We start from the raw sequence: 26,077 nt of genomic DNA, 5'->3' as shown, positions 1-26,077 counted from the left end.
GAAACACACAAGAGGTGGTCTGTGATGCTTTTGTGCATGCAGAACAAAACCAGCGGGTCAACCGCAGCATGCACAGAATGCAAATCGCAATTCATACGACCCACTCAGACCCATTGGAGTTCTCTGTTCTTCGCTGTAGGAAGTGTTGCGCACATTCAAAAGGAGCGGGGGAAAAAAAACATATATATATATATATATATATATATATATACTGTATATATAACTAGTGTTTATAATTACCTTAATCAACTTAATGTCTGGAAACAAAGAAAGTTATGTATTTATGGGGCATACTGGGCGTTCCTATTCAATTGGCCAAGATGGCCGCCGCCCTTGGTGGGCGAAGTGGAGAGAATCCTGGGTAGCATATAGCCACAATATTCACCAGACTTTTGGGTACTTTATTCTGTTTTTCTTCTTTTACTAGTTCTGTTTTGTTTGATTCTACACACTAAAAACGGATTGGTCAAATTTACCCCCCCTCAAAAAAAGGTTACATTTGACCAACTAGCTGGTATTCATGTGTCTGACAGATCCTTTGGTTAAAACAACCACTCTAGAATGTTAGGTGTTTTCAACCAATATATATATTGATTACTGGGCCAACCGATACAAATTGGTCATTCTGACCAAGATATTGGTTAACCTGTGTTAGAGGCTAACATTTTTTCGGGAATCACGTGACCCGCGGTATTCCAGATAAAAGGGCCACAGATTGTCACACCCACATAAGTGGGACGAAATTCATTCTCCGCATTTGACCCATCCAGTGAGGGAGCAGTGAGCAGCAGCAGAGGCCGCGCTTGGGAATCATTTGGTGATCCAACCCCCAAATTTCAACCCATAATGCTGAGTGTCAAGCAGGGAGGCAAATGGGTCCCATTTTTATAGTCTTTGGTATGACCCGGCCAGGAATAGAACTCAGGGTAGACACTCTACCACTAGGCCACTGAGCTGGTCACGCGACTCACGCCTAGTGATCTATCTAGATACATATTTAAATTTTTAAACACAGTATTTATATATTATAATATATTGTAATCACTTATAATAATTAATAAATACATTTAGAATACAATAAATTGATACAATAAATTAATTTCCAAGTGATCTATCTAGACTTACTTTCTATTGTAACCAATTTCATTGGTTGTTTGGCCAACCAATAAAATTGATATGCCCATAACCACTTTCACAATGGTGAATGTCTGACCAATCAATTGGTTAATCAAGCCAATATGAGCTTTAATCTACTAGATTGGTAGTTGTTTTTTTTTAACCAATCATTTTTTAGAGTGTATAGCAGTTGGTTTAGGCAACAAAGTGATGCATTGCTTGAACATGGGTCAAAATATTTGAGTCCACATGCAGCTCAAAATTGCTTTTTAATATAAATGCTTTCATTGCAGGAAGTAAAAAGTGCATGCGGTCAAACTGTTTTTATTCATGTTCTTGTGCATGTATATACACACGCCATGTGAGCACACAACCGTTTTATGAGCCTCCTCATCAGGTGGGACTGTGATAGCATCCAATTAAGGGAGCTGTAGATGAAATGATGATGAATTGCAGCGCTGCCGTCAACTGACGGAAACACACGCGCGTATACGCAGAGAGGCAACGAGATGGAGCAAACGATGACGAAGCAACAACGAGTATGATGGAGGAGGTTGAACGAGTACAGACAGACAGAATAAAAATATATACTGTATATAAATAAATAAATAAAAGCACGAAAACAAACAAATGAGGCAGGGCCATTATGCATGGTTGGGGGTATCCAGCTTAATGTAAAAAATGGGCATGTTCGAGAAAGTAATGCTGGAGGAACAGGGAATCATGATTGGTGTTAAAAATACATAAATAGTGTGGCTAGTATTTGCTGTATTGGGGGATGGCAGGTTGTCCCACCATTAACTGTTTGTTTTCACAGATGATACTTTGACTGTTGTGCTGTTGTTGTTTTAGCTGTTTTAGCAATACAATAATGTTATAAAATACATTATAGTAGTTACTCAACCTATGGAATGCTAGTTCACACATACTGCTACCACTACTGTCTTCACTCAGTCCTGTATTCAAACACATGTAGTTATGCATTTAATAATATTTCCTTTTTATAGGATGGGAATCACATGTATTGTCAGCATTACTTTATTTTAATGAACCAAGTGTCGACGTTGGTTAATGAACACGTTTTCAGTAGTTGATTGATTATTGAAAATCTTTAGCAGTGAATCATTTTTTTCTTGCTTCTCAAAAAAAGGTCCAAAGGGAATTGGTATAGAGGATGTATCTGTACATATGCAAATATTATTGTGTGTGTTAATGATAATAACACAAAATCAGTATTGAAATCATTTAAATGTAGTGTGAAATTAATGTGTGTCCTCTGAGAGTTGGTGTCTTATTCTAGTGGCATATATGCCTACTAAAAGGCAAAATGAAACTGAAAGATTTGTTATATAGAGCACCAAACAGACGATATATAGTATCCATTATGATTGATAACCCGCGCGTTGTTACCATTGTGTTCAGTATCCTCGGGAGGAAAGTGTATGTATATGTATCACACCAGGTTGTGTCTGGGGGAGTCACGTGCAATAAATCATTGCAAAAATTAGCTGGCGGTGGATGTTCCCCTGTCCATTCAATCTTTCTGTCTCATTGTGCATTACTTAACCCCTCGCCAACATTCAAACATCCAACCTGCGCACCCGCAAGGGATCCAGAGTATGCATGAATGCACTGAGAGATAGCGTGCACATGCATTGTTAAGATATTTCCAGCCAAACATAATGCATAAAGCATATATCTGATTCTCCACACGATCCCCTCCCTAATCATGGAGAGTCGATGGAGACTGTACTATCAGTAACAACCAGTGACCTGCTTTACATGATTTATTACACTGACACTATCAAATACATGCGCTGTGCATGTGTGTGTGTATGAGAGAGAGAGAGAGAGAAAGAGCGAGAGAGCGAGAGAGATTGGTCCAATTAATTATTAAATCAATATTGGTTAATTATTAAATTAATAATCAATTGTCTCATTAATTGATGGAGACTCCAACTTAATATTCAAATTAATTTGGAGCAGAACCTGCGGAGAACCACATCTATTTGTGATTATTTTATCAGGATAACAGATGAGAACCTCGTTGAATCAGTTATTAAAATGAAGGTTGTACCCTTTTTTACAATTTTGTGTGTTCTTTGTTCAGCTTAGATCAATCAATAATATGGAAACCTTTCAAAATTTTGAAATATATTTGTTGAACAATCCAGAGTCAGCAATCTTACTGAATCATGTTGTGAAGTGAAGGTCCACTATCCAAAAATGTCCACCCTGTCATTGTCTACCCTGTCAGCAAGTTCACATACTGTGTTTTTGTGTTTTCGTATACTAGGTCTGCTTGCAGTTAATTTCTATATCAAAAAAACTAAATACATGTGTGGGAGCTTGCCCAATATGCATTTCTAAAAACACAACAATGAATAATCAAGTTTGGTAGAAAATCTCAGATTTTTACGGGGGAAATGTGAGAAAGTCTAAAAAAGCACCTTTTGGTAACATTGATTCCAATATACTATATACAGCAAGAGTTTGTACTAGAATGTTTCAACAAATCTATAACAGTGTCAGACTGTCACAATCATAAAACCTTTATTGACTGTAGATGCATTTTTAAAGTAATATTTTTAACACCCTCAACTGCCATACAAGTGTGAAATAGGCTACCTACTGTTAATTGTAAAAACTCTGTAATAATAATAAAAAAATTGTCTTAACTTAAATTGCACAACAACCTCTGTAAATGTCGGTGTAAAATGATGTGTATAACAAAACCATAGTAAGCTTGCAAAGTCAAATCAAAGAGGCAAAAAGTCCCTCTGCAGTAAAGAGAAACATCCACTACTTGAAGTCTATTTCGAACACACTCTCAAGGTATATCTGTCAAGATGACTAATTATATGAGGGCAACCCGTGCATGCACACAAACTCAGCTTCTTACCCCCCTCGTCACACAGCTGCTCTGCTCTGGTGAATATCAGAATATCAGTTCTCCATACCTGATAAGATACACACGCACACAGGTTTGTTTTACTTCTTTGTGGGGCCATCTCATTGACATGCTGCATTTCCTAGCCCCTTCCCCTAACCCCAACCATCAAAAATGATTGCCTGCCTCTATTTCTTACCCTAACCTCAACCATAACCCAATTCCAGCCTAAACTCTAAAACCAAGTCTTGACCCTCAAAAAGAGGTCTAAACTTGTGGGGCCCAGCAAAATGGCCCCACATGGACGGGTGGACCCCACAACTCTGTGAAATCCCAGAATGTTGGCCCCACTATGTGACAAAAACAAGACCACACACACACACAAACGCACTATCCCCACATTCCACAGGGACATGCAATCCATAGAGACGATTCATGTCGCTGGAGAGTAAACGAGTGCAGGAGCAGATAACGAATGAACCCGAGCCAACTTGCTGTGTTACTGTAATGAGGCCAGCGAATGCTTTCTGCTCACCTTGTACTTTGTTTGTCCCAGCGCAACCTCCCCTCTCCATCCCACCCCTCTTGTCACCTCTCAATGACTGCGCTCCTCTCTTTAATTCGCTTCCTCTGCCTTTAAATACTTTTTGGGCGTACAGCCCGAGTGATCGTTGTTCACTGTTCTTCTATGTTGTATTCTATTTCCGTTTTTTTTTTTTGGTCTTGTTGCTGTCCTCATCGTTTTCATGTCCTCTCCGCCTAATTCGTATTTCCCACTAATTTGCTCTGTAGCTGTCCCTGATCTTGCCTTACCTGATTTTGCCACATTTCTTTCCCACCAACCTGCTCCTCTCTAGTCTTTTCCCTCAGGGCCCTCGCTACTGTATGTGTTGGCTCGGCTAGATTAATTACATGCAGTGACATGCAGGCGCTGGCCAGAGGCTGCAGTAATGAGTTTGATTACTCATCTCCAGCAGCTCTGGGTGCTCAGGGGAGGGAAGGAAGGACACCAAGCCACGCAGAGAGGCCTCAACATAGTTCCGAACTGCAACTTTTACCTCGCTGGGTTCCACCACTACAAAACTTTTAACAGAATTCACACCGGCACTCTAGATCAAAGCTCCAGCACAAATCAGTGACCTGCTGATAGCCGATAGTGGAGTCTGAGGCTAACTTGATAAGTGGAAAAAGCTGCCCAAGGGACACACGTTTTATAGGGATGAATCTTGACCTGACTTCAAATAGTTTGCGTGGCAGAATGGGTCAACTAGCCAAAACATATCAATGTGCCATACTGACTGTTTAAGATGTGATAGCTCGCCAATCCCTAATAAAAACACTACTCCAAAAAAAAAAAAAACTAGCTGAAACTCCTTTTGAGGTTTTTAAAACTAACTATAGGGTAAAAATATCCTATTGTCCTTCGTTTTCATTTTTGGAAATTAATATCATAACTTCCGGGGTTTATTTGAAATGTATTTATTTTGGTATTAATGCTCGACTGTAAAGTAGCTGGCAACCGGTTCGGGGTTTACCCTTCCTACTGCCCGAAGCCAGCTGGGATAGGCTCCAGCACCCCCACGACCCTTGTAAGGAATAAGCGGTTCAGAAGATGGATCGGTGCAAGATAGGTACCATACAGAAGAAGGAAGTTCAAACAGTCAGTTGGGAATTGTACTTTAATTTATTACACAGTACTTCGTGACCTTCAAAAATAAAAGTTATTAGAAAATAACAAACTTGTTATTGTTAAAAATAACTCAACTTAAAAAGCAAAAGTTAAAACTAAATAAAATCTTAATGTAATGAAAAACCAAAACTATTATAACCCTGAGACATACATTTTTTAAAGTCCAAGTTTCGTAAGTGAAGCAAAGAGCTGTACTTCAATAAGTCAAATTGACCTTCGTTATAAATATTTAAAAAATATCTACATTTCATCAATAATGTGTTTTTTGATTAAATAAGACACACAAACATGCATAAGGTTGCTAACTGTCTTTAAAGTACATAAACACTTGAGCCTCATATATCTCAAGACAAGTTTGTGTTTTTGAGTTTTATGGTTTACTAATTTCTGCTCTATATGTCAATTACCTATATGCTAAAATGTCACCACAAACATTTCCTTCACTGTGTTTCAACATTTTACAATTGTTGGAGGTGACGTCCAGATGAATTAATTCATATTTAGAAAATTATTTGAAACTGGAATGAAGGTTGAAGCGCCACATTTTAACAGATGCTGGTCAATTGTACTTCCACATTCATTAGCTTTAGTACAAAAGTGCATGTATGCCTTGCCAGCCTATTTTTTCACGAGCACCCCCGAGAAAGCCGATTAGATCGTGGGTGATTGCAGTGTGAGAGGGTGTCACGGTGTGGTCTGTGTTGGCATTTTAAAGCATGTGACCATATGAATAAAGCATGATGTGGTGGACCTCCGGGGTGGGCAGAAGATGACTGGAGAACAAGTCCACCCAGTGTTTTGGTGACAGCAGACAAGTGAAAACCCTTAAAGTTTAATGGGGGTCTGGCCTCAGAGTGTCCTATTGTTTCACTGCTGGCTGACAGTGTTTAAGCAAGTATTTAACCAGTGGGACATTGTGGCAATGCTAATAAAAGCATCCCGCCTCGTGTAGTGTGAGTGTCCTGGATGAGGGTCCCCACTGGATAAGGGTAACGAGGATACGAGCACAAAGACAGATAGTGTGTGCTGGAGAAGAGACACTTTTAGTCTGCATCATAAATGTGTGTGTGCGTGCGTGCACGTGTGCGTGCGCTGCAAGCCCCATCGCGCATTTGGGGTGGTCAAGTTCGCTCTACCAAATCAAGTGTGTCAGTGAGCAAATGGAAAATGCCAATTTCACTTTACAATTTCCCTCCCTATCGCATCTCTCACTCCTCTCTCGTGTGGTTGCTATATCATGTGTGAGTGAATATCTTCTTACGTTTACCACTGTTTGATTCGTGTCTTCACCTTTTTCTCTCCTTTCATTTTGCTGGTGTTTTTTCTCCTTTCCCCCCATTCCCATGACATTCCCACTCTGTCCATCCAGTGAAAATGTTTCTGACAATTCCCTGTATGTGTGTGTGTGTGTTTATGAAATGTGGCTATACTGGTCACTCTGCGTAGAATTTGTGCTCTGCCACCAACAAGCCAGGACAAATCACAATTGAACTTGTTTTAGCATTCACCTGTTCAGGGGACTTTCTTTGTCTACCTGTTGTGTTTATCAGTACGACTACGAGGGCAGTGACATCAGTGACCTCCCAGTTGACCTTTCCGTGCTGTGGAATGGAAACTTTGTCATCGACAATCCCTTCGACATCCAAGGTAGACCACCAACTTTTTTTCTTGTAATCTATGCGTGTGTAATTTTGTGTATATCAAAATGTTATTATTTCAGTACAACTCTTTTATAACGGTAAGATATCTCCTTTATATCACAAGAGTTGCGGAATTTGGACCCAAACGTAGACAGGACATGGAAGTTGGAAAACAGAGAGCCATTATAGGTAAAAATACAAAACAAGAGAGAGCAAAGCTGAATGCAGCTGGCCTTGAAGCAGAGAAAACCTCTGCTTAAAAACCTCAACATACTGACAAAAGTGTCATTCAGTAACTCTTGCTGGCCAATATAAACTAATAATTCCCCACAGGATAAAATAAGAGTGACTCGACAAACCAAGATAGTCACATAGCTACTGTATAGCAACTGACCACATTATCATCAGGGAACATAGTCACTGCATAAAACTTGGCAAACTAAGAGTGGCTAATACATGTTAAAATATCATCATCATCATGATTATCATGATATGATTACATTATCATCATAAGGGACAAAACAACTGCATACGCATAATACATCGACACAATGAACCTATGACCCAACCCAAAACAAAATCAAATCAAAAAACACGTTACACAGCAAGGGGTCATTTAAAGGTAACTCCTTATTTTTAAGTATTTATAACATATTTCTAATATATAATTCTTGCAAGAAATGAATATGGTAAGTGTATGGTATGGAGTATTATTTAAAATGTGATACTCTTCTAGGTTGGGAGTTGCAGTTAGGTGTTAGTTTGGGGATTGAGGATTTAAATAGCGGTTCAGGGTAGGATAGTGTTTGGAGTGAAATTAGTGTTTGGATTAGGGATAGGGGGTTTGTCGTCAGGGTGGGGAAATATTGTTCAATGGTTAAGGTTTGTAGGTTGGGTTTATTTTTAATTGTGTGTAAATGTTTTAGATGGCTACCTTTATTGCATTCTGTATACTTGGATCAAAAAATACATTTTTAAAATGACTTTGTCCTTTTCTTACATTTTAAATATATTTGTACCAATCCCTCATTGAGTTCATATCCGGGGGGAAAAAAAAGTAAGCCTTGGCAGAGGAATTCGCTGTTATGAAATTCGTTCTTTATAAAGCTTGAGGATTCCATCAAAAATAAAGCTCACCATGATCCTTGAATTTGTAAAAACACTGCCGTACTCTCACATGTGAAAAGAGGCAAGGAAGCATGAGATGAAGGGTTGGGATTGCTAAAAGGTATCCATCAATCACAACAAAATTAACCGGATAGATGTGAGCTAGACAGAAATACAAATGAAGAAACCTGTGAGCAGTAGAACAAATGACGGGTGAGGATAATGGGTGGACAGCAGCTTGATGAATATGCTGTGCAGTGGCAGAGATGACAATAAAGGAGTTGATCAAGAAAACTCAAAAGTGACACCGAAGGATGACATTTATTATTTTAATGACTCTATAGCGCATGAAGTGGAAAACAATTACGCATTCAGAATTCTTTCTCAAGTGTAATACATTGAGCTGGAGAGGCTAATGAATTCTGATGTTTCATTACACAAGATAACATAAGGCAAGCTCTCAAGTGTGTCACACAGATATTTGCTTAAAATCTGCAAACAGATTTACAAACATTGCTCTTGCTTATTTCTGTCTCTTCCTCCTTTTAGTCATAATTCCTTTTGAGTTTTTAATATTGTGTGTTATGAGTTCCGTCTGACCCACTGTGACAGAAGTCAAGACATGTGGTTCATCTTGCAGAAAACTTGTAAATGAGTTGCTTATAGGTCGTAACCTAATTATCTTATTGAAAACATGAGGTTTGTGTTCTGTCAGTTTCTTTCTTGTTGTCTTGTCTGCTGCGTTTCTGTCGGTTGAAATAAATTATATTATCTTGCGCCATGACATGACTTCAATTGTACAGTTTTGGAACATAACTTTGTTCAGACAAGAGTTTAGTAGTATTGTAATTCCTGTTGACGCTCAGAAAATACATACAGTCATACAGTACATATTAAGTAGCCAGTTTTCTTGAAAATTAAGCTTGTTAAATACTGTATTACTATTATATTAATTCAAGTAATGTGATATAAGAAAGTAAGCAAGTCAAGCAGACTGATTTGTAAGCTGCTGTATGTAGAGTTTGCAGTATAAGTGGAACCCGGCTAGTTGCGGGGATTGGTAAATAGTGAAAATTAGTGTATAATTAACGGTCATGAAATGAATTGGGGATTGTTATTTTTATTTTATTTTACTTGTTTGTTTGTTTTTTTTTTACATTATTGCTATTTACCCCCACTCAAAAAAGGTGTGTGTGTGTGTGTGTGTGTGTGTGTTAGGGGTGATTGTGGCTGGCATATTTATAAATATTGTACAAAAAAAAGCTGTATATGTGAATGTGTGGTTTCCGGATCACAAGTATGCGGAGGTCGACTGAAACGTTGCTTGTTATATAACTTAAAAATAAACAAAACTTATTCAACTTAAAACAATACATAATACATGGCTTTGCATTGACTTCAAATGCATAATATTGAACTTTTTTAACAAATAATGTATTTATTGTAAAATCTGTGTACGATATATGCCCTCCTGTGTGGAGTTTTCATGTTCTGTCAATGGTACTTGCACAGTTTCGTACAAACTCCAAAAATATGCATGACAGGTTAATTGAAGACTGTGTCCTGCAATAGTCTGAAACCAGTACAGGGTGTTCGTTCCCCTCTCGCCCAAAGTCAGCCGGGATAGGCTCCATCTTATCCGTGAAAATGGAGGAATTGTTTTCTGAAATTCATTACCTATAGTAATTCTGATTATTTTGTGCAAAAGTAGTATTGTGCGTTTTATTATCAAAGTGAGTGCAAATTAAGTACTCGTCCTTGCTCACACACTGCATAAAGACTTTCACCTCATTTTCTCCTCCTTTTTTCTACCCGTCCTCCATTAATCCCTCGACACTCCATCCCCTCACTTCCTCTTTCAACATCCGACCCGTATTACTGTATTATTAGGATGAGGAGGAGCATTTTGGCGCTTGCCCAGCTTTGCCCTAGTGTGAAGTGGAGATGTTAATTAAATCATTCATTTGCTTCAGATTAATTAGTGTTATGCTACTTTTAAGCTAAACCATTGCTAATCAGATTAGTGTGCGCTAAGGCCGAGGCTAAGGCAGATGGATTCGAACGGAGCTCACTTTGAAGTCTTGCACTGTGTGTGGATACTGAGGAAGAGAAGGGGAAGCATAACATTCTTCCTTTTTCTTTTTCTCTGTTATTTTAAATACCACAAAATGTTCAAATTATTGGTGCTTGCTGCTTTCATGTGTGGATGCGCCTTACTTTCCTTAATTTGTTGTTTGCATACACACACACACACACACACACACACGCACACACACACACACACACACACACACGTTTAGTTCCTTTCATCAGCCGCCTCTTCTCAGGTGTTAAAGGTTATTTGTCCCTATTTTTACTTCTAATGATTTGTTTGTTCCACTCTGTAGAGTTAATGGATTACATTTATACACAACATATGATTAATTTACTTTTGGCATTTCATCATTACCGTTGCTTTAAGTGTAGTGTTTCACAGACAGTTTAAATGTGCTGTTCAATTTCTGCAGCTGGATTATTCTTACAACCAAAAGTTTTAAAAGAAACTTAAAAATTCAAAAACACTTAAAATGTTAAAATAAATGCTACATCAACCAGTACCTTAATTGGAAATGTCTCATGATGACATGTACCATTCAACACTTTTATCAACGCACAATGGATTTGGCTAGCTTAGCCTAAACTTGTACACGGTGTAATCAATTCAGGCCAAACTAGTTTGCTTCATGTCAGCAACTAGCAAAATTTAGGTAGAACTATTCTGAACAAAAAATACTGTAATTTTGTTGCAAAACCTTCTACTGCATGATTACCTCCACAAATCCACGTGACCTGTTCTTATCCATGTGGCTCAGACTCCACATTCTCCTCTCGAAATATGTTTAACTGACTTCACTGACTTGTATATGAAAACAAAACTAGATATGCTGTAGAGGCCTGAATGAGCCACATACATGTCGGCCATATTGGTTGGGACGACAGCCAACTAGATTGGTCAGAACTGGACAGGAAATGACATCGCCCTTTAATGGTAACTCCATTTATATGTTATTGGCGCTCCGGGTGGCGGAGTGGTTACTGTCACTTTCCTTTGGTGCAGGTTAGCGTGAGTTCGCTTGCCCGCCTGGGAGACCATATATGTGTATGAGTGCACAAAAAATAACTAAAAAATTGGCTGTAGTCAGTGGAATTTTTCAAATTCAACATACTAAATGACGGGGGCGGGGCATCTAATTTTGTATTTCAAAATTCTTTCTCAACGAAGCATTCGTTGTTGTACGTTTGTCCTACATCCACAAAAATTGGAAGGCATATGTAACAGCCCACGATGTACAAAAACATCTTTTGGAGCCACAGGCTAAACCAAACAGTAAGTCTGCCATTTTGATTTGCTTTCGAAATTGACACGATTTTTTGGCCCTTCATAGAAATCAATCACATTTTAACAAAGTCCGCCTACAGAATTTATCAGATCATCTTCAAGCGAGTTTCATCTAAAGGTGTTTGAACTGAAACGTTATTGAAAACTTTTTATTTAGTTGCATGCAGTTCCTATGATGATACACTTTTTGCAAAGAAAAATAATGTTGTTTTTTAGGGTCTAAACTTGGGTGTAAACTCATGAAACTTTGCAAATATATCAGACCAGGCATAAAATCAATATTTTACAGATTTATTGTGTAATTTTCAATAAATAGCTCAATTGGGAGGCATAAGATTTGTAAGATGTGCTAATCAAACATTATTGGCAGTTCCAGAGTCCAAGTTAAAAACTAAGGGTGATTGAGCTTTTGTTTTTAAGGCCCCGAGACTCTGGAACAGCATTCCTAACCATATTAGAAATGTGGAGTTTGCTCGTTGTATTTTAATCTTCTTATGTCTACTTGTTTTAAGCCTGATGGCTTTTATGTGTTTGTATTTTGTTTGTTTGTAAAGCACCTTGTGCTGTGTTTCTTGAAATATATATATAATCATTATTATTATTATTTACATTATTATTATTATTATTATTATTATTATATGTAATAGCAGCACAAGTCTAAATATTTTTTTATTTCATAGCCATATGCTAACCAGGAAGTCAGGAAGACAGGAAGTGCATTTATTTTTTAATTGGGTGCCATTTTTGTCCTCTTACAGATCATATTTTAACGAACTGCTCCAACAGAATTGATCTGATCGTCTTCCAACTCTGAGTGTCACGCAATGCACTCTTTGCAGATAAAAATCATGCTGTTTTTGAGGGTTTAAACATGGGCGAATATTCACGAAACGTTGCACACACAAAAGACCTAGCTATACAGTACATTTATATTTTAAAGGGTTTTTGTCGTAAGTTACATTACCCCAATGGTGGGGTGGCGAGGGCCCTTTATAGCTGCGAGCAGCTCTAGTTTTTATTATGTTTGTTTTTTGACTGAACATCATTAATATTTACCATACACCGTGACCTCCTGGCCGACAATCTGAAACAGAACTATTGTCTATTAAATCAGATGCTTTAGGTGTTTGTTTTTTTGTTTTTAGAGCATGATGTACAGTACATGCCTGTAAAAAAGGAAGTATGTAATCACATCATTGTCTTCAATGTTTTTCTTTCACTCTGTTTTGCTTTCCAGCCCACCTGTATAAGTGCAGGGCACTGCGGGAGAGCTGTGGCATGTGTCTGAAGGCAGACCCCCGGTTCGAGTGTGGGTGGTGTGTCCAGGACAAGAAGTGCTCCCTCAGGCAGGAATGTACGATTGGCGGCAATTCCCACCTGCCGTTGCAGTTGGTTGATGGGGGAGGATGGATGCATGCTGCATCTGGAAACAGCCGGTGCACCCACCCCAAGATCACCAAGGTAAAACTAAAATGCAAGATATGACTAGAGATCTAAAACCATATGATAAACATATTGCACTAATTCTTACTAAATGCTCTTCAGACCTATCCTGAATTCATTTAAAATTACATAAACGTGTGCAGCCTTTCATATACAGTAAGTGTACCTGAAACATATTCATATTTCAGTACAGTACACTTCTTCAATCAGTCAAACTTAAGCTATCGTTATTTATAATGAGCATTGGAAGACACTAATATTAACCAAAGCAAAGTGGCCTCATTCAGTGCCACATCTTAATCACATCGCCATCGTTTAAAGGGTGTACTGTACCTGCAGAGATCCAAGGCTTGGCAACTTTGATAGGCAGTTGCGTCATCTCTCTTTGGTGAAAACCCTGAGGTCAGAAAAACTCTTCTTGGTGTCCTTCACGGAGAATGAAATGTGCTCTGTTTTAATGTGTTGCCATTAAAACAAGTACATGTTGACTCCTTGGGTTTGCCCTTGAGTCAGAAGCTGTATCATGACACAATATTACATCAAACTTGCTCTGCAAAGGATAGACTGATTGATGTTTATTTGAATTTTGTTTTTCTTTTTAAACAGTCTTCTTTCTTTTTGGAACAACATAATTTTTCTTTTTTTCCCCTTTAATTTCTTGGTATAGCCTACCAATCGCAGTACACAGTAAGGCGGAGCTAAAAACACTGAACCCCTTTTACTAAGATCAGTGTGATCAAAGAAAGGAATTGACAATACTCTTATATTTTCTAATTTGTGGTGTTTAGGTACAAATTAGATTGGTTAGGCAATTGTATAGGTTAGGTACAATATTTGTAGGTGTACGACCCGGCTTTATAATTGGGCATGCTCGCCTGCCATTCGTCCACTGACGTCACTGCATTCTGCAATCATAATGCACCACTGTTAGGGTCGAGTTATCCGGTATAGACTACATCCTCAGCATGCATGCTGCATATTGATATTGACTTTGGATCTTCAAGTAGAAACTGTCTGAAGAGTGGCCCATAATTCCATGAGGCAAGAGTAATGTGTTTTTATTTGCTCGTAATAGTGCAAGGAGAGTGAAACTAGCAGCGATAAATGCCTTGAAGAGTTATGACAGCAAAAAGTAACAGACTTTTTCCGAAGAGAATAGTAAATATTTACTTGACGAATAGTTTCTTATGGAGACTTTTGTTCAAGAACTAGTACTGTAATTGAGTACATTGTAAATACTGTAAATGTTTCACCACCATCTTTATATGAACAATGAATGGCAGTCAGTCATCTAATTAGGGCTGTGCAATTAATCGAAATTCAATTAAGATTTCTATTATTACCCTCCACGATTACAAAATTGCCATAATTGTACAAAAATTATTATAAATTACCATTACGTCATCACCGGAGGAGTATCCTGCATATGGTGTCCAGACGGACTCTTACGGGGCTCGTATTGAAATGTTTCCACTCTGGAGCCCGGTTTGAAAAGTAACCGGTTTCAAGCTTCGAAACCGTGCTGCCATGTGGACGAACGACTTAAACGGTAAGAAACTTGTAAGGATACATTGAAACTGGCTTTTGTGTGGACGGGGCCTAAAATCCAGCCAAAACCACACAGATCATATCAATAATCGTCTAAACATTCTTTGATTAGGTCTTGTGATATAAATGCATTTACGTATTTATGTAATGTAGTGATGTATTTAAATGTATCTCTGTTTTAATGAAGGGACATGACTAGACTAAACTCAACCCATAAAGAGTTAAAAGTACAGGAGCTCCCCTACTTACGAACGAGTTACGTTCCGAGCGATCGTTCGTAAGGTGAATTTGTTCGTAAGTTGCTTCAGCGCTATATTTTGTATTATAATTTATGTTTAAAGCCTATATAAGTATATTGAAGGTTTATATAAGTATGTTTAAGGCTTGTATAAGTAACCTGTATTGGTTTGTACTGAAAAAAACATTTAATAAAATGGAGAGAATACGTACAGTGCTGTACTGTACTACGTATGTTAGAGAGAGAGAGCGAGAGACACACACAGTATGTACATGTATGTAATAAGATAAATAAAATGAAGTTTAACTTACTTTTGGAAGATGTACTCGATGCTTAAGGAGATGATGGAGGAGGAAGAGGAGGATTTTATATCATGAGAGGGTCTTCGTCGTCACTGGAATGGGCTTTAAAAGTTACTTCCTCCTTCATGGGGACAGGCGTTTCTTCCTCTTCCTCCTCGACACGTTGCTGAGCCTCCAATGCTGGGTGAGCTCTCACAGCGCCAAGCGTCGGTATTAGCGGCGGAAAGAAGCACTACTCGGAAAAAGGCGCGCATACAAAATCTAATTTCCCGAACATTTTTCGACATACTGTACGCGCAGACATGTTCGTATGTACCGTTGTTCGTAACTCGAATGTTCGTAAGTAGGGGAGCGTCTGTATACTGCTATTTATCTATGCCAAAATTAGCATACCCACACTGCAGTCTGTTCTGCCAAGCAGTACAGGGCAATGGACAGATTATACATAATTACCTTGTGATGCTTGTTAAGGATGAGGCATGTGTAAACATGTTCCTGGTTCAGCGTGTGTACGTGTTGGTGGTAACCACCATCCATCCGTCACTATTTGTTTTGTCACGCCACACCTGTCCCCGTTACGCATCATAATCTGCCGTGATAAATCACATTATGGTTACAGGAAGCACCACCGACTTTTATCCCACCACAGCCCTCCATGTCGACAAACCTTCGTAATAGCTTCCAGATAAGCCCTGAGATGTCATTTTGTTCTGACTTTGTTTTTCATGGACTTGTTTCTTCTCTATCCATTTTACTTTTTGAGTTTATTTAACAAATACCAACATATGTCTTCATTTCATCGAGAATCCTGGATCGATAGGTCTGTCTGGAGTGTGTTTAATATGTCTGACTTCCAGTGTATTAATGTGACGCCTCATTGAAAGGTCACGTTACAGGCATCATTGGAGACCAAATTGGACTATTTTTAACACTGAACTAAGAGATGAGAGTGAAATGTGTACAGTGTGGCCATACATTGAACACTCTGCCTTTCTTTGTTGTTCAGTTGTTTCCTGACACAGGGCCCCGCCAAGGGGGAACCAGGGTGACCATCCTAGGAGAAAATTTGGGTCTACACTTCAGGGACATCCAGATGGGTGTCAGGTTAGGCAAGGTTCCCTGCATCCCCATTGAGGCAGAGTATCTGAGTGCCGAGAGGTAAATTGAAGGACAGACTCCTACAATTTATGTACCATTATTAAAGTACAATCACAAAGGTGTATTTGGCTAGGCTTAATTTAGAATTGGTCAAGAGTCGGTGCGTTTTCATAATGATGTATGATTCAGTTCTTCTTCCAGTTCTGTCCTCAGCTACTATATGTAGGACTGGTCGCCAAGCAATCACAGGACACGCATAGACAAAAATAACCATTCGCACTCACATTTGCACCTATGAGCAATTTAGAGTTTTCAGTTCACCTATAATGCATGTTTTTAGAATGTGGGAGTATGTACTGAGCTCTCTTGAAAAAAAAAAAAAACATTTTTTTTTTTTTTAAAGAATGTGAGAGTATGTTTCTTCAGACTACCTGGAGAACATCCAAGCAAGCATGGGGGTAATGCAAACTTCACTTTGAAAGCTTCGAACTTATACACCATGAGGCAGATGTTCTATAGGGATGTAACGATATCCAAATGTCACAATACGACATTATCATGATATGAACTTCACAATACGATAATCATCATGATATTGAGGTGGCTCATAATTATATATATATATATATATATATATATATATATATATATATATATAAATATATATCAACCTCTGAATTTTCTGCTATATCCATGCCACTATACCAGTATGGTCGCCACCCTCTGCCATCTTCAATTACTTTATGAACAATGCACAGCATATGTTACTATTGGCTCAGTCGCGCATCATAAGGTGTGTTTCCATTACCCCCAGTTTTGTGCAAAAGGCAAGTAACTGGTAATGGAAACACATGATATTCGAAAAAACTCAACTCAACTCAAATATCGCAAAAAGGTTTTTACGTTCTCATGAGGCGGTTTTTGAGATTTGTCGAAATAGAAGTATTTCCCAAAAGTGTAATGGAAACGCTTTTTGCGCATTCTTTGTGTAGTAATGTAACCCCCGCCCAGTCACAGAGGAAAGGAAGTAGGAAGTATAGGGATGCGCTTTTGTGTTTTTTGCTCTTTTCTGCTGCTTCTTGAGGGGATAACAAGTATTTTTAAGGACAAAACGATTTAGCTATAGAGCCAATATGCCGCCGTTCAATGCACGTTCTATATCCTTGCATGAGAAATGGCCGTTTTACCGAGCAACGAGTAATCGAGCGACATACGGCGCACGTCCTCGTTGAAATCCATCCGTCCACACCAGAACACAAGTTATAAGCGCGCACACACACACAACACCACCACCAAATGCCCGAACCCGCCCGATTAGGGGAGATAGGTTTTTAAAGTAATATTAACAACTTCGGTAAACATCATGAGCACCAAACTGCGAGTTCTACGCTGCGTTATTGCGGTTATTGTGACATCCCTAATGTTTTAAACACTACTGTATCTAACTGCGCTTCCCTGAACATTTATTTAGAATTATAATGTTTTTAAAACCTATGTAATGTTAAATTGACCAAAAATAAATCCTGTATTTTCCTTATAACAATTTATTATTTGACAAGGCTGAGACATACTCTATATGATGCATCAGATTTTGTGCGTGACGATAATAGGATTCCATCTGTTGTTCCCCTCCATTACTCCCTACATATGTGCTTCCCCTTACTTTTCCATCCCTTTATCCTGACATTTACTCCTCTGCAGGGTCCTCCACGGTTGAGGAATTCCGTTCAGGCAAATCAAACCATCTCTCGCTGGTACAGTTAGTCGGGAAAGGATGCGTGTGGAGATAGCAAAGCCCATTTCAATTCCTATAGAACACACACTACCGTTAATCTCCATATCAGTATGGACATTCTGCCACCTCTTCACATGTATGTTTTTGTTGTCTTCCTTTAGTTGCACAGTTTGATTTTTTTTTCTAACCCAAACACATGGTCATACATTGAAACACTCACTTATTCTAGCTAGTGTTTTAGTACAGTGGCAACCTACATGGTTGAGGTGGCTGTTCATTCAAGATTGAAGATTTCAAAGCACACAATGGTGTATTATAGGCTCCTACATGTAGATGACAAGTTTTTAACCTCCACTAAGGAGGTTATGATGTTGTCATTACTGGTGATTTTAAATAGTTGTTGGTTTTTTTTTGCTCGTTTGTGTAAAATATTCTTATTATTGTTCAAACAAAAACAAATACATTTTTATTACAAAATAAATACATAAAACTAACAACATACAGTAGCTGTCAAATCTAATTAAGTTTGAACAAATTTGTAAACAGAAGCTTTTAATGTCAAACCAAAACTTTGAAATCGAATTTAACATATTCCGATGTGTATGTCACTGTCAATTCTTGTCAGATCAGGTTTTAATTGTGTTTATATACCAATCTATTAGATCTTTTGAATGTTTGGAATGTTACTGCCATCCCAAGTAGCCCCTTGACTGTGACTTGGTGAAGGCCTGCCATCTGACTTTTTTTTTTTAATATCATTTTGTTATTAAACATTTTATTGATTACCAATTTTATTTGATGAGCTTTGGTTTGTCTGCCACAGATTAGATGGGGCAATGAAAAGATTCACACTAGCTGTTGATATAATGTGATCAGCTCGATTACGTAAACAAACGTTTAAGCTTTCACTATGTAATTCACTCTGAGCAGTTTCTTCCTCTTGTTGTCATCCCTCCACCAACAGAATAGTGTGTCAGCTGAATGATGCAACAGGATACAGAGTACAAGAGGCTCAGGTGGAAGTGTGTGTGAGGAACTGCGTTAATGACTACAGGGCTCTTTCCCCTAGACCGTTCACGTTTGTGGTAAGGAACGCACAATAGTAAGAGAGGACACTGAGATGGTTTTACATTGTAAAACCTTAACCCTTAAAACTTTTTTTTTATTAAACAGTGACATTATTCAACAGTGTAGCCGGTACATTGTCTGGACAAAAGCTTTTGAACCTTGTAAAACGTATTTTAAAAAATCCATCCATGATCTCAAATAAAGTGGTATAATTGCACTCACTGCAATAGTGGGACAAACTCCATATATTAATCAATTTTTACTTCCTCTATGTCTAAGCAGGCCCCAACTTTTTTTTGCACCAGGAGCTGGTTTGAGAAACGGACATATTTTAACAGACTGAAAGAGAAACGATTAAATTGTCTTTCCAATACAGCTCCACTTTTTTGCTAACATATTGAATACAGTTAAATGTATTCAATTAATGGCTATTATAGATGTAAAAACGTCAATCTAATACATGTGTTTGTTTCGTCTTTTCTCCAGACCCCATTTTTCACTGGCATCCAGCCTTCTCAGGGTCCGATATCTGGAGGCACCCGTGTCACTATAGAGGGGAGCTACCTCAATGCAGGCAGCTCTGTTTCTATCAGCATTGGACCACAACCCTGCCATTTTAAAAAGTAAGAATATATTTTGTCACTTCAAATGTCCTTTGGCACAAATGTGTCCCTGTTTGATGCTCAATGAAAAATTATTTTGACATTTTTTGACCCAATAAAAACACACTGGGGCACACGGGATTTGAAAGCCTGGTAGGACAACGGAAAGAATGTCACAGCAAAAAAAATAAAATCTGTTTAAATAGTGTCATCACCATGAGGGATGAGACATGCTTGTACGCATACTGTGAGTGTTTGCAGTTGTATGTCATATGTGCAAGCACCAGTATTATTTACAGGCTCACAGCAGTGTTTTACCTCAACTCACACAGGTTTTTCCTTAATCTCAAGCAAGAAAAAACATTCCCAGCTATCACAACAGCGGCATGCATGTCAAACGCAGGGATTAGCCCCTGGCTGCTAATCTGTGTTGAAGCAACTACTGTGTGCTAGCTTTGATGTTGCTGCAGTCATTTCTGTCGCAGCCCCCTCACAGTAAATCCAGTTGATTCCACTTCACTGCAACTCCGTCTTTATCTGTCAGACCTGAACTGTGCCACCGTGTTTGTAGCATCTTATCAAGGTTGCTGGCATGCACTTTTAAAAGGGGTTGCTATGGTGACAAGCCAACAAGGACATTATATATTATTTCACCCCTCCAGTAAATGGAGTGGGGGGATGTGGAGGATAGAGCGATATTACAACGGAATACATCTTCTGCAGTAGTAGAAGCCTTTCAACAGGTATGCGCAGTAGCCTCAATTCAAATTTACCATAACTGGGATGACTGAGAATCAACTCAAACAAACACGTCTCTACTGCATTACTGTTGTGCAGTCATGTCCCAGAAAAGCAGCCACCACATAGCTGTAACAAATGTATATTTTATTATATATGTACTGTATGTACACGCACACTAGCTGTCTGCATCATTAATGTCTGGCTACATCAATTGAATATGTATCAGTAATAGAACGGATATACACGACTCTGTGCTCATTAGTACATTTTGGCTAATTATATTCACATATTTTCAAGACTTTTTGAAGGCAAGGACGTTGAATATTTTCCTCATTTCAATTGAGCATGATTTTTACTTACTGATGACAAAACTGAATGCAGTCAGACACACAACGAATATCCAGGGACAGACCTCAGGAATTTTGTGTTGTCCACGAGCTCCAGGCTAAAGATGACATTTAACCAATTATTACAATTGATGATTATACTGTATGTACAGTCATGTAAATTGTTTCAATCGGTAATCTGCTGAAGTCTTCCAAGGTAAATTGCACATTATTTTGTGAAACCTGTCACTATCTAAGAACGTCTGGACTAAACTGTATATCTGAGTCCATACAACTAAAGTTGTCTGCCCATCCAGGAGGAATGCTCATGAGATAGTGTGCATAACGCCAGCTGGCCTGGCTCCAGGAAGTGCACCTGTCTTGGTGGACATAGATGACGCTGACCTCAGAAACCCAGAGGTGAAGTTTAATTATACCGAAGACCCCACTGTGCTGAGGATTGAACCGGACTGGAGCATTGCCAGGTAAACTTTTGTCTCTAAGAACACTTGATTTTATTGAGATGCATTTGTATTATATTTTGTTACAGGTTAGCCGCCACTTAAGACTGCTGGGAAAATGCATTACTCACTGGATTGTGTGTCATTTGATCAAATTGTTGCACTATATTGTAGGTTGACTACATATCTTTCATAGCAAAATACATTTTTAGGATTTCTTTCTTAAGCTCTATTGCTTAGACAAGAATGAACACAAACATAATTGAGTTATTTACCAGAACACTGTCAAATGCACTGAAATACAATCTCCTAGACTGGTGACCAGCCAATCACAGGGCTGACAGTTTTAACCCTTTCCTACCAAGATGGTAGTAATGATGCTAGTATGGGCACAGGAACCAATTTAATAGCAAAAGGTGCTTGGCGACAGACAACTATTTAGACTTATATTTACACCTAGAAGCAATAAACGGTCTCAAATTAACTTAACAAACCAAGAGACTTGTCCCTTAATTCCATCGTTATCACTAATAGGGGCTGCAGGCTACATTATCACTTTGGTGCAGGATTTTCTTTTATATTAGCCGAGTAGCTACATACATTTTCCAAGTCAAGGAATCTTTCTTGCCTGTTATATCTGGATGGAGCAGATGTAAATTCCAGGTGAGAGCTGACACTGGCTTTACACAGAGATAAATGGATGGTGTCTCCAGAGATTGTTCATCAGGGTCAAGCCAGTTTTTAACACCGGAAGAGGTCAATGCAGAGTGTGAGGTTGTCATAGTCAATTGGCCATTCATGCTTTGGCTCTGAGTCTTAATTAAGTTGGCTAACGACAATCAAGCGTCTACGTTTCCATCTCAGTTCATTCTTAATGCACAGCTTTATACTATACAGTATATAGCTTTATGTAATGGAATTCTGCAATGCATATAAACTGATAAATAAATGAAGACATCCTCAAAACTCCATGTTGAACATGAGTAAAGCATTAGGGTATAGATAAGGGCAGGTTAATATTTATTTGTCATGATAGAGTGTCATTATATTATGATAAAATTGAAGGATATTTACCAAATGTGTAACCTTTTTTTATTTATAGTTCTCTTTGAAGCATGTTTGGGGGCTATTAGAGATTTACTAGGAAAAAATAGTACAAGAATGAGGAAATTATTTACTTCTCATTCCCTAATTCTTACTGAATGGTGACAATAAAGTTGTGGTGCTAATGAGTCTCTCTTTCTAGAGACCTTCCGTATTAATTGGGTAATATTATTGAATATAATATTTGCTGTTAAGCTTGGGGTTGATATCAGCAACCCAACAAGATAGTCAATTTCAGATTGTATTTTTTTTTTTTTCAGAAGAGATACAATTTTTGATAAAGTTACATTTAACGACTCATGGTGTTAATAAGAAAAGCATTTCATTGTTTGTAAAACTTAAACAAGATAACACATGAAAAAAAAAACACCTACATTTAGAAAAATGGAGAAAATTACAGAACACTCATTTAGCTGGCATGTTTCTGACAATGTCACCGTCACACCTCAGCTCAAACAGAAAGTATGACAAGACGATTAGACGTGAAATCACATTTGATCATCTCTGCCTCACTGTCTGCCTTTGCGCGCCAGCAGAGAATTGGCACTTTTGCTCAAGCAGTGATAAGTGAGGAAAGGCATTTAAAAGGAGTGTCAGGGCATCATCGTTGTACAAGTCCGACGATAATCCATTTGCAAGAAGACAGAGCACTTAAAATGAGTCAGTGACAAGTGCTCATCTGGGATCCAAAAGAGAAATGGAGGTAACAGTGGAGGTTAGTAAAGCCTTTGTGAAATTTAATTTTAGTTGACACTCTTGTTGAGGGAAGCATTACACACAGTATAATCTCATATTAGAGAAACTCATGCAATGTGTTGGTGCCATCAGAAAGTCCACATTTACATTGCAAACTTAAACGCAACCTCAGCATTTCTCACTATAAGCTTGCATTTGATCGAGTCATCCATATTGACAGCGCCAATGGACCAGCTGAATGCATTATCAATTATAATTGAGTGCAGAGACATAAGTGATGGATGTAAGTGAGTGTATAGTTTATAAAGCAGATGAATTCCAGCCAAGGTAACCGCCAGTAGAGGAGTGCATCATTTAGCAAACTCAATCAATAACGGGACGCTGTCCGTGATTTTTACTACAAAGCAATGTTGGTGGAAACAATATAGACTATATAGAAATACATCACATCTCATGGTACACAACAATATAGAAAACAAAATTCACTTTTCTTATCTTACTTATTCTTTACATTACAGATACAGTAACATTTAGTGTAGCATGCAGATATCAAATTGAATTGATTGAAACAAACAAAAAACAGTCAGTTGAACAGATGGGCAATCCCAAATTCTGATCATCACCAAATGGCACACTGCACTTCTCAAAAACATACTCTGCATGCTTGAATATGATAAATTATGTACAGATCATGCTATTCTATTGTGGATATGCTTTTGTTATCTTTTGTTCAACAAGTTTAGACTGAGTCAATGAAATGTGTTAGCATGAATATGCAGTTATTTTGTTCTTTAAGTTTAAATTCAAATATGTGTAATCTTTAGGGAGTGAGCTTGAGTTTCAACTGCGTTGAAAATACTATAGACATTATAAAAAAAAATAATAATAATAAGGGCAGGGAATGGGAAAGATGAGATGGCGATGGACTTAGGGACAGATAAACCATCATGGAGAATAAATGCTGTTGGATCACTTCTGCTATAATTTACCCAAAGTGCACAAATCATGTTGCATGTGTTTGAATTTCAAAGGAGAAACAACAGGTTCAAAGTGATTCAGTTCAAAATACGCCAACAGGAGGAGAGAAAAAGTGCAACTGGGAGACGGTGAATAGGCAGTAGTATTTGATGAGTGGACTTACGGCAATGATGCTAATAGTGAAGATTAGATGTTTGACATATGAAATAATTGGAATAGCTAAGATAGGATACATTCTTTCACCCTTATACTAATAAGAATCCACTCAGAACATACTTAGAATTTATTGGCATTCAGCTTTGGCAAATTACAGCAACTACATTTACTGTAGCTCTTGCACATTTTATAGTGCTCTGAAGAAATCACTCGATCCCACAACATGATAATGATTGTTTTTGAAAGTAAAGAGCAATCTACAAGAAAGCTAGGACATAGAGAATTCTTAGTTATAATATATATAGCCTTGAGAGTGTGGGGGGGAGGGGGGATGAATTATCTTCTTTTTTTTACGTCTACAATGTCACATAGCTGTACGTATGTGTGCACTGCTCAGTGTGTTGTTTTGCAGATAATGGTACAAGCATTAAGATACCTGTTCTAACATACATACATGCATACATACATACATATGCCCACATAAAGAAAGAGGAAAGGAACTGCTAAACTGAAAGGAGTGGAAGCTGTTATAGCTGATAAGAAGGGAACTATTCCTAATTTTAATTTAATTTATTTTAATTTCTTATTGGTGTTATTACCTGTTTTAATATCCATCTGATAGGGTTCTTCTTGCTGCAAAGTATAAATGTTTTCTTTCTTCTCTGCAGTGGTGGAACCCTATTGACAGTGAGTGGGACCAACCTTGCAACAATCCGGGAACCAAAGATAAGGGCCAAGTATGGACAGGCAGAGTCTTTTCATGTAAGTATTATTGTGACACACACACAAACTCTTGCAGTACAGAATCAGCTCTTAGTATTTATAATTAGTGCTAAATGATTTATACTATAAAATAATATAGGGATGCACCGAAATGAAAATGTTTGGCCGAAACTGAAAACCGAAAATGAAAAATGCTTGGCCGAAAACCGAAACACCGGAAAAAAATTATGCCAATTTTTACTATCATTGCATTTATTATAATTAATTAAAAATATAATATTATTATAAAATATTTATTTAGCACTGGCATTTTAACCAAGCACAATATATGGTACATTAAACACCAAACGAGGGTTGAGCATTTTCTGGCGGTGCGATTGCACTTTATATTCATTGTAGTTTGCACAGGCGGGCACGGATCCCTGTGTGCGGCGGGACAAGGTGCGGCGCACTTAAAATCGGCACATTCACATGTTCACCAATGTTTAAAAATGAATAAATACATTTGTTCACACCAGCTAATGGGCTTCGGGAACGGACTGCAAAGTCACACTTGGCGTCCTGTACAGGTCTGTAGCCACCCTGAGATAGCGTTAAGTGTTTCAGTGTTTAAAACTGTTGATAGCAATAGTGCTAGCATTAGCTAAAGTATTTAGCACAGTTACCAGGATGAAAAAGTGGAAGCCTTCGAGGGTCTCTCTAAAAAAAAAGAAATAAAAAAAGGGAAGGTTCTGCAGGAGAAAGATTGGCTCACCTGTACTGCAGTACACGGCAGTTCTGTCTTTTTTTTCGACCCGCTTAAATGTTGTACACCAAACAACGCCCCTCTCCTCCGGTGTGCGCAATGACCCCGGGAGCTGCTGCGACTGGCCGGTGAAAATCCAGCAAGAAGGGAGGCGGACACTCACCCCCGCGTTCACTATTTAATTAAAACAGACGCTTGCTTGCAGCGTTTTTTTGCTTGCGTCACCACAACATCCTATTTCGGCCATATTCTTTCGACTTTAATTTTATTTCGGCCGAATGCCGAAAATGG

At 38.3% G+C, this 26,077-nt stretch overlaps 1 protein-coding gene across 4 annotated transcripts in view; it reads left to right on the top strand.

The window, feature by feature from the left end:
- Positions 1–26,077, top strand: part of LOC144035843 (plexin-A1-like) — a 248,625-nt gene that overhangs the window by 185,308 nt on the left and 37,240 nt on the right. For all 4 annotated transcript variants that reach the window (XM_077545873.1, XM_077545896.1, XM_077545888.1 and 1 more), the window contains 7 exons: positions 7,247–7,343; positions 13,060–13,283; positions 16,360–16,511; positions 19,151–19,271; positions 19,741–19,877; positions 21,241–21,408; positions 24,987–25,080. In XM_077545873.1, coding sequence (XP_077401999.1) covers positions 7,247–7,343; positions 13,060–13,283; positions 16,360–16,511; positions 19,151–19,271; positions 19,741–19,877; positions 21,241–21,408; positions 24,987–25,080 — 993 coding nt within the window. The remainder of the gene's footprint in view (positions 1–7,246; positions 7,344–13,059; positions 13,284–16,359; positions 16,512–19,150; positions 19,272–19,740; positions 19,878–21,240; positions 21,409–24,986; positions 25,081–26,077) is intronic.

Source organism: Vanacampus margaritifer, chromosome 1 (assembly GCF_051991255.1).
Source record: "Vanacampus margaritifer isolate UIUO_Vmar chromosome 1, RoL_Vmar_1.0, whole genome shotgun sequence".
Classification (NCBI taxonomy): Eukaryota; Metazoa; Chordata; class Actinopteri; order Syngnathiformes; family Syngnathidae; genus Vanacampus; species Vanacampus margaritifer.
This window is presented reverse-complemented; position numbering and strand designations above follow the sequence as displayed.